The sequence below is a fragment of the Trifolium pratense genome, linkage group LG7, assembly GCF_020283565.1.
Source record: "Trifolium pratense cultivar HEN17-A07 linkage group LG7, ARS_RC_1.1, whole genome shotgun sequence".
Classification (NCBI taxonomy): Eukaryota; Viridiplantae; Streptophyta; class Magnoliopsida; order Fabales; family Fabaceae; genus Trifolium; species Trifolium pratense.
In genome coordinates, this window is record NC_060065.1 from 33,066,053 (window position 1) to 33,077,003 (window position 10,951).

Genomic DNA, 10,951 nt, shown 5'->3' on the forward strand with positions numbered 1-10,951 from the left:
TCATGTCCAAATTAAAAACATAACATAAGAAATAACTATTCTTAGGTTAGGGAGAAAAACAAGAGTACCATAAAATAAAGTACAGTAAATATCATTTATTCAAATCTAGAGAAACATAATAACACACCATGACAAACTCATGTAACCTTCCCAAAGATGCATAGCACTTTATAGCTGATCACTTCAATACACAACTCATGGAATAGATTTTCACATGTCCACCACTCGGCATGTGTATATATGCTGATGTGGAGCCAAGTTATACCCTCCATATAAATTAACCATATCCAAAGACTTACCATATATATAATTATAATAATAAACTTAATAAAGGAAAATAAATATAGAAATAATAAATAGAAAAGCTTTTCAACCTTGACATGCAAAATGGTAGACCTGATCCCAACAACTAGAACCATTAATTTAAACTCTCTTTATCAGTTCCATTCACACCTTCTTCATTAGTTTAAGCTTCTGGAGTCTCAACTGGAACTGCTTCTGCTGCTGGAGCTTCCACTGATTCAACTGATTTGTTCTCATCCTCTACTACTGCTTCTGCTGCTGGTGGAGCTGACTCATCTTCATTGGTTGCTTTAGCCTCCTCTACTTCTGCCGCCTCTTCCTTCACTTTTTCAACTGATTCCTCTGCTTCTTTAGGTGCTTCTGAGTTCTCTTCCTTGGCTTCTTCTGCTACCACTTCTTTGGTCGCAACTACAAGTGGATCTTGTGTTTCAGGAGCAGCTGGAGTTTCTTCTGTTGTTTCTGTTGTTTGTGTTGGTTCTTCTGTTGGTACTTCTGTAGCAGGAACTTCGGACTCTGGTTGTTCTGTGACAGTAACTTCAGTGGCTGGTTGTTCTGGAATTGTTTCCTCTGTCTTGATTATCTCTGGTGTTGTTTCATTTTCTTGCACTGTTGTTGGTGGTACTTGATGTGCAACCTATAATTAATTAGCACCATCTTTCATTTAGCAAATTTTTTGTAATATACTCCAATGAAACATCAAATAATCATAATAATAAAAAACTCTACACCATAATGGTAATAACAAAATATACTTTAGAGCTTAGGCTATATTAAAGAAGTGGAAGAACTAATCTATTTAGCTTTGCTAGATACATTGGGCAATGGTAGGTTTGATCATCTGAACTTTTTTTTTTTTAAATAGTATAGCAGCAAGACTCACACACTATGATATTGTGTTGTATGCAACTATATGATCTATTGATCAATTAAATTATTTTGCGATGAAGCGCGATCATCCACCAAGTGCTTATATAATTGATCTGAAGTACTAATGTATCGAGAAAAAGAAATAGATCATTATTACAAAGCGTTGATTTGTGTATATCAATGGTAATCTGCTGTGATTATTTGTAGATCGCACGTTAGAGGAAATTAAAAGAAGATCAAATTGATTCGTTAATTAGTTGATTGATATATAATTATAGCAAACAAAATAAGAAAAATGAAAGAAAAAAAAATTAAATAGTTGTAGTATTGTGTTAGTACTTAGTAAGCTTTGATTTTCATCGTGTTGATGTAGGAACTAAACTACACGTAGGTTAATAAAAGGAAAATATACAAATTAAAATTGTTATATAGAGTCACAAAGTAACTAAGTATGTATCTTGCCTAAAAAATAAAAAGAAACTATGTATCTTATTGAGTTATTTTACCTCAACACTGGCCATTTGGAAAGAGAGAAAGGATTGAAATAAAACTGAGAAATTAAAGGGTGTGTGAATGAATAAGGAATAGAGAAATTAATAGTAGTGAGAGTGAGATGAGGAAGTGATCAAAGTGAGGGTGGTTTATATAGATGTATAAAGTCATGAATAGTTGTAGAAATGTACATGTGTGATTGTGTGTGTGTGGTGACCTGTTCTGTAAGAATCTTTTTCAACTAGACTGCTCATGTCACTTATTATTATTAATTAAAAGACATTCAATATGTCTAGTTGTCAGTGTATTTTTCCTTTTGTTTATTTGTCCTTGCTAAATAAAATAAAATTGCTAATCACTGGAATTTTTTTTTAAGAAATTACTGTAATTATTTTATGTATATATAATGAAATGAAGCAAATATAACCAATTTGTTTTCCTTTTAAAGAGTCTAATGTTAACAACATTTTTTTTTTGTCAAGTAGCTTAGTGGCTAGAAAATCTACCTTAAAAGTGAATTAATGGAGTGTCCTGGGTTCGGACTCGAGCTCCTGCACATATAGTGCGACATCTCTACCAACTGAGCTAAGCTCACGGGGACATTAAAAATATGTCATTCAATTTTATTACTAAGCATCTCAAAGTTATTTTACCAAATATGTTTAATTTTATGTACTCCAAAAGATTTAAATTTTCGGTCAAGAGTTTTTTGCACCAACTAACATCTTTGTTATTAAAGCATCAAACTATAACTTAGGTTTTATGTATTGACTAGACTAGATGATGATTGATGAGTAAAAAAAGAATGGGTCATGTTAACTTGTGCCCTAAGGGCACATGTTAAGCTACCTAAAAATAGAAATATAGCATTTAATGATACAAAACATTTAATGTTTAGATAATTGAATACACCACAAGTTTAATAAATTTTTTCCACATTTATCTTCTTAACATGTGCCCTTAAGGGCACAAGTTAACATTCTCCAAAAAGAATTTATACAATTATTCAATAATTTTTTACATGTATGATAAAATAATTAATTTTTTATTTAAAAAATTCTACATCTCTTAATTAATAGGGCCTCAGATACATCACCAATTTTAGATGAATTTTTTTTATTATTGTTTAGTAATGACTAATCTCTAATCACTTGTTAAAAGATTTTAACTTTCTTATCATTTAAACTGATCTATGGTTGGTGATACGTCACTAATTCTATAACACACTACCTAGAGTCGAGCCATGCTTTCCCATACTAAAAAGTTAAGCAGCTATATAGAGGTACCCAACCCAAAATGGAGTTATCATAAATAAAGAAAAATAGGTAAACATAAAATTCAATAAATTTTATAGACAAGAAAAATACAGATGTGCACTGAAATCGTTAATCGTACACAATATAGAATATACTTCAAAATGTAGTTGAGTTAGCTTTGGTAATTATACGCATAAAAATTTAGGTTTTGGTTGATGAGTGTTGTATTCATTATAGTAATTTTTCCTAATGCTAGTATTGATTGAATGTGAAGACATAAATTAGTGGCCTATATATACCAACCCCTATACTCTCAAATATCATGTGAAGAGTGAGTGTATATTTGATTAACCAAAAATTAATTTTAGAGGTGTAAAATTAATTTTAATATGTTTGATTTTTTTAGAGTATAATTGATTTTTGTCTCAAGTTTGTTTTTACATGAACTTAAAAATTGTAACTTCTAATTTTATAATTGATTTTTACACTTAAATTTATTAAATTTATTGTTCAGCTAATTTTTACATGTATCTGCTTTAAAACTCTTAGGAAGTGTTAGTCACAAAAAAAAAGGGGGAGAATTTGCTGTCTATTTGGGTTCCACAAAACTCAAATGATTAGTATTTGTAGTTGTGCGCAAATGGTATCAGATTTACGTCAGTTGTGTGTGTGAGTTTGTTGTTACTTCGTCTATGTTGGGTCAAGATGGTTCAGCCGGAAATCATCCACGTTGAGCTCAAAGCATCGATACAAGTGAATTGAACATCACATCTTACCCCAAAATTTTAAAACAATAAATTTATAAATCGTTCAACATTCACTCTTCTAAATAACATGACAATTTTAACTCACCTCTATTTTCTTTTCTTCTATTGTGGTCAAGTAAAGTTGTTAGCCAAATATAAGGTTTATAAGTAGCTTTTGGTAAGCAAAGATTGAAAAGATTAGACAAGTAACCAAATAGAAAGGCAACAAAGGAACTAGGCCGGTGCATGATAAGGGAAGGGACCCTTCATTTCATCAATTGGCATCATTATTACAGTCCAAAATTCAAAGGGTAAAAAAATAGGACCCACTTAAGAAAAAAATAGGAAAGAAAAAACAAGAAAAGAAAAAGTGATTAATTGCGTGGACAACTTTTGGTTCCCTGAATCGGTCTATCTGTGCATTGGGAACCCTTCCTTTTGTAAAAAAAAATCCATGTGGTCCCACGTGGCTATGCTTTCCATGTCATACACTCGTGACATGGGCCCTGTTCCAGCCGTTTGATGCGCCATGTCATACTATTATCATGCTGTATATGCTCTTCCTAATGGCTAATACATTCAATTCTTATCAAAATCTTGATCATAAAGACTAGTACATGTTTCCAAAATTACTACTATTACTTGCATAGATTGATCATTTCAGTTAGATTCTAAGAAGGATATTGTTTCAGATTTTTTTTTTTTTTTAAATCACTTTTATCATTGCTCTATAAAAAAATGTTTTTTAATCACTTTTATCATTTTCTTTTATTATGAGAAAAATAAAAAGAAGAAAAACAACTATGTTTGATTCTCTTCTCAAAAACAGATTTTTAGTTTTTAAAAATTGAAAACTAAAAAACTTGATTGGTAATCCTGTTTTATAAAAGTGTTTTAAAAATTTGTTTTCCGTGTATCAATTTTAAAACTAAAAAAGTAAAACACGTTCAAGGAGTTTTGTTTTTCTCTTCTTAAAAATGATTTTCAAAAACACACTTATAAAACACATTTTAAAAACTAAAAATCAAAATTGGCGCACACATGCCCAGTCATTCGTTGTCTATACACTCTGAAGGTATCTGCAAGAAAAATGTTATCCAACTGAAGAGGAGGAGCGATCCAAATCTTAAAGGAGTCATAGCATTAGAAAATTATTTTTAGTCTGAAGAGTTCATATAATGTAACTTTTTTAGAAACTCCCCTCATTGAACTTAAGTCTTCTCTTTAATTGCATTTTAGGAACTTATGCCTAAATATATATATATATATATATATATATATATATATATATATATATATATATATATATATATATATGGGGGCTGCTAATTTAGACCCAGTTAGGTCTAAATTAGCAAGGTGCACCTTTTGAGTTGGACAAAAATACCCATTTTTTAATTTTTTGGAAGAATAGAGCAACAGGGGCATTTCTGTAATTTTATGCAACAGTACACGCGCCCCCACTTCTTTTTCCCCCCCCCAGGACACGTGTCACGCGATTATTGGAGAAAAATCACGCGCGTGCATCACACGCGCCGACAGGCGCGCGTGGCTGAAGCCTGACGCGGAGAGAGAAAGCCTTTTTGAAAAGGCAAGGCCACGTGTCACTCTTTCATTGGCTGCGTTTATTTTTTTTCATTTTATACTTTAAACTCGATTATTTCGTCGTAAATTAATTTTTTATTTTTTAATTTTTATACCAAAATTCATAATTTTTTTTTCTCTACAAATAGAGACTTGGTTCGTTTGATTTGGACACCGAAAAAAAAACGCGATTTTTCACTACTTTAAACTCGATTATTTCGTCGTAAATTAATTTTTTATTTTTTATTTTTTATACCAAAATTCATAATTTTTTTTTCTCTACAAATAGAGACTTGGTTCGTTTGATTTGGACACAGAAAAAAAAAACCCAATTTTTCACTACCTTAATCTCATCAAAATAACTAATAATCAACTTACTGAAACCATCCTACCAGAAAAATGGTTTCAGATTACAACTCTCTGAAACCATTGTACCAGATAAATGGTTTCAGAAGCAAACACAATTAATAAATTACTCACTGAAACCATTCTACCAGTAAAATGGTTTCAGAGTACAACTATGTGCAACCATTCTACAAGCTAAATGGTTTCAGAAGCAAATAACTAATAATCAACTTACTGAAACCATTCTACCAGCAAAATGGTTTCAGATTACAACTCTCTGAAACCATTGTACCAGATAAATGGTTTCAGAAGCAAACACAATTAATAAATTACTCACTGAAACCATTCTACCAGTAAAATGGTTTCAGAATACAACTATGTGCAACCATTCTACAAGCTAAATGGTTTCAGAAGCAAATAACTAATAATCAACTCACTGAAACCATTCTACCAGCAAAATGGTTTCAGATTACAACTCTCTGAAACCATTGTACCAGATAAATGGTTTCAGAAGCAAACACAATTAATAAATTACTCACTGAAACCATTCTACCAGTAAAATGGTTTCAGAATACAACTATGTGCAACCATTCTACAAGCTAAATGGTTTCAGAAGCAAATAACTAATAATCAACTCACTGAAACCATTCTACCAGCAAAATGGTTTCAGATTACAACTCTCTGAAACCATTGTACCAGATAAATGGTTTCAGAAGCAAACACAATTAATAAATTACTCACTGAAACCATTCTACCAGCAAAATGGTTTCAGATTACAACTCTCTGAAACCATTCTACCATATAAATGGTTTCAGAAGGATTTCGGTGTCCAAATCAAACGAACCAAGTCTCTATTTGTAGGAAAAAAAAAATTATGAATTTTGGTATAAAAAATAAAAAATAAAAAATTAATTTACGACGAAATAATCGAGTTTAAAGTAGTGAAAAATCGCGTTTTTTTTTCGGTGTCCAAATCAAACGAACCAAGTCTCTATTTGTAGAGAAAAAAAAATTATGAATTTTGGTATAAAAAATAAAAAATAAAAAATTAATTTACGACGAAATAATCGAGTTTAAAGTAGTGAAAAATCGCGTTTTTTTTTCGGTGTCCAAATCAAACGAACCAAGTCTCTATTTGTAGAGAAAAAAAAATTATGAATTTTGGTATAAAAATTAAAAAATAAAAAATTAATTTACGACGAAATAATCGAGTTTAAAGCATAAAATGGAAAAAATCAGGCAGACCCAGTCATATGCTGACACGTGGCTGCCTTTTTCAAAAGTAAAATTTTCTCTCTCCAGCTTATAATCTAGTGTGGCGCAGACAGGATGGTAGGATGATCTGGGCTGTCTGATCAATCAGACAGCCTTAATGAGATCACATCTTGGCTGTCTGATGGAAATCAACGGTCTGTAACCATGGTCCTTCCGTACGCGCGCGACATTGGATCCACGTCTATTAATTTTTAAGAAGGTGGGGGCGCGTGTCATTATTTTTTTTTTATGTAAAATTACAGAAATGCCCCTGTTGCTCTATTCTTTCAAAAATTAAAAGAATGGTATTTTGGTCCAATTGAAAAGGTGCACCTTGCTAACTTAGACCTAACTAGGGTCTAAGTTAGAAAACCCATATATATATATATATATATATATATATATATATATATATGTATACGTAGTGTATTAGCCTATTAGGTTTTTCCCCTATTTTGCTCTTTATTAACAAAAGAAAACACTAAAAAGTATTTTCTCCGTATCACAATATATATTACTAAATTTGGGGGAAAATTTTGTACCACAATATGTCGCTTTATATTAGCAATGAAGCATTTAATGTTATTTTTTCTATTATATCTTTAACTATTTATTACTCTCTCTTCTTTCAATTCTTTAATTTATTTTTTTCATACCATAAATGAAGGACAATTTTGTAAATCAACTCATAATCTCTCTTTTCCATACAATATTAATTATCTTTCTTAATATATGTAAAAATGGCAAAACGATATATATTGTGGTACGTATAGAGTAAAAACTAAAAATAGGGTTGCTCTTGGAATATGTTTTTGTTTACAAGTGATGAGTTGTTTTGTGCATGATATGATCATATATCACGAATCACGCTACTAAATTAGCCTTTGTCCTTTATCTGTATTTATTTTCTAGCCGTACACGTCTTATTGTTCTTTTGGTATTAGACACTATCATGTTGGCTATGAAATAATTTAAAATAAAAAACATTATCGTGGATCTTCATGATCATGCTCATTGCTCTATAATGTATATATCAAGATAATGTTAATTTCTATTTATCAACAAAAACAAATGATGATGTTAATTGCTACTCCATTTGAATGTCACCACAAATTTATCCATTCTGCCATCCTCGATTATCAATTCTCAACGTCTCTTATTATTTATGTGATCCTCCTTTTTATTTTGTTGGTAGATTAATAAAATCGCAAAAGTCATTAAAAATTTATATACATAAATGATCAAAAGATCAAAGTTCAAATTTCGATCACAACGTTATATCTAATAATTTCGATATTTTTACCAATTAAACTAGAATTTATAAATATTTATGTGATCTTTATAAATTATAATAATGTATAGAAACTTATTGAGTGAATTAATATGCTAGTTAGTCTTTATTTTTTTTTTTTTATTTACAATTGAGCTGGAGATCGAGCTTGGGACCTCTAACCTACTACATAAATCTCTCACCATTAGACCAAATTTAATGACTTTATATCCTAGTTAATCTCCGAAAACAATATAATTACGTTGTTTCAGTACGTTGGGTGATCATTGATCCGATGCTTCGGGTGAAACCAATTCCCAGGGTGTGACAGGCGATTTTTTAATCGATTTTAATGACTTGTGAGGCGGATGATCAAATCAGCATTTTTTTTCATTACATTTAATGTGTGTGAATTTTACCGATGAATTATTGACTATAAAAGTATATAGAATAGATGTGCTCAAGAATTTAGAACTTTGTTAAGACATTTTACCACAAAATATGATCTGTAAAGCGACAAAAGTTTAGATGAAAAGTTTGAAGGGCGGTGGAGAGTTATCACTACAATTGGACAACAAAGACATCCTTGAGCTTGATGGTTTGATTTAATTTAGAGCATTTAACCTATATATTAACCAATAAGATCTTGCCATGTCAATGCTGACTAGGACCAACACATTTGATAATTGAATAAGACCATGTCTGGCTGTCTAAAAAAACAACTTAACCATTATGGGTTTGATTCCTTTACGTGGTAGAACATGTTATGGTGAGCTTTCCAACCAGGTGACTGAATCATTCCAACTTTCATAATACTGGCCCTACATTCAAAATATTTGAACACCACAATTAGATTTGAAGACACTCGGTATATTTGATCGGTTATAAAATAAAAGATTGAATGTGATAATTGTTTGATTTTAAAATTGTTTTGAAACTAATAAATCGGACAAGAACTGAAAATCTGAAACTCTTGTTTTCCATTGAATCATGAGATAATTTTTTGTTTTTTTTCACAAATTATCTAAAATATCAAAATAATATTTTGTTCACCAAAATTCTCTTTGGGAAGACAAATAAACTAGCTTATAGTTTATAAGCTAAAAACCATGTTTGGTAACGATCTTTTCGTTATGAGTTTATAGCTTATTTTTCAGACACTATTTCAAGTAGCTTATGAGCATATACCTTATCATTTTCTTTTCCAATTTTATCCCTAAAATTTTACTTGAGAAAAATTAAATATTGATTAATCATATCTATATGTCATTTCATACTTATAAGCTTGTTCAACCAGTAATTTTACCAAACACTACAAATTCAATCAGTCATCTTATTCACTATAAGTTAAAAACTAGCTTAATTATAAAGTATCCGCTATAAACTAACTTATCAGCTATCAACTATTTTTAGCAAACAGTGACCAAATATCTAAATGACAAAATTTATTTAATACTTTAATTAAACTTTGTCCAGTGGTGTTTTATCTAATACTTATATTTTGTAGATTAAACTCTCGCATAAAAATATATATTATTTAAGACAATTTTATGAAAGTGACATGTCCAAAATATGATGACCATACAAGAGTTTTTCATCATCATCCGGTCTGCATGCATGGATAGATTCCTTTCATGCATCATCTTCGTATATTCTATTTTTTTTACAATTTATTTATTATTATTTTGATGTCGTTATTAAAGAATATTGCATGATAATAATAATGGTTCCAGCGTGTAAACACGTAGTTTTGGGATGGACATTAGCGAAGTCACATCTACATCGTCACATAAGCACTTCATTCACTTCAATTAATACTCACTGAAAATTTTTGTTTGAGACGACGAGATTTGTGACTTGTCGTTTTGAAATTTGCTGCTTCTTTGTAACCAGAACAAGAACGACCCTAAATACATGCTGATTAGAGTAAACCTTGTATTATGTATGAAAGTACAAGAAAACAAAATAAAATAGATGTTTGAATTAATTAGTTAAAAAAAAATTCTTTTGAGAAAATACCAATGTTAAAATAAATTTGAAAGCAAATTTAAGACAAATGAAAGGTACAACAAGGTAAAGATAGAAGGAATAAAAAACGACACAATGAATTTTATACTTCACTTTCCTACCTTATAGTTTCTGTATTTCATCATTATCCTCCTCCTCCTCGATCCTCCTTATCTGACATCTCGATCTGCAATGGCTTAAGATCCAAAAGTTCATCGTCCTGAATCTCAGGTTCAGACTCAGGTTGGCGCTGACGATGACGTTGAGGCCTAGGCGGGCGCTCGATCTCAACCTCCCTTTCTCTCTAACACACTTAACTAAATTAGTTATACGATGTATGCACAATAAAATTACAATAGTTCAAATTGCATAACATATATATATATATATATATATATATATATATATATATATATATATATATATATATATATATATATATATATATATATATATATATATATATATATATATATATATATCAATTTTTTTTGACAAAATATATACATATATAATCAATCGAATTAGTCAAAAACCAACAAACCATTAGTATCAGAGTAGTTCACTTTCAATAGAGAGCAAACAACTTACACATGGTTCGCTTTCTAGAAAGTGAAATTAACCAACTAGATAAAAAAAAAACACGAAAAAAATTATAGATTCACTGAAATGTGGACTAACCAGTCAACCATCAATAAGCAACAACCTGTCGATTTTGTGATGTTTTCGCGTTTTGGGATTTTGAGCTAGTTTTTGGTTTTTTTACAAACAGTTCAAATGAGGGGAAGAAGGTGGGGCACTCTATAAATAGGTGGAGTGTTCGCATT

At 30.4% G+C, this 10,951-nt stretch overlaps 1 protein-coding gene across 1 annotated transcript; it reads right to left on the minus strand.

Moving 5' to 3' along the window:
* Positions 1–70: 70 nt before the first annotated feature.
* Positions 71–1,815, minus strand: LOC123896781 (fruit protein pKIWI501-like). Its single transcript, XM_045947152.1, has 2 exons — positions 1,677–1,815; positions 71–937 (listed from the first exon to the last, which is right to left on the minus strand). Exons 1-2 carry the CDS (start codon positions 1,689–1,691, stop codon positions 467–469), a joined length of 486 nt encoding a protein of 161 aa, XP_045803108.1. The 5' UTR covers positions 1,692–1,815; the 3' UTR covers positions 71–466.
* Positions 1,816–10,951: the final 9,136 nt, after the last annotated feature.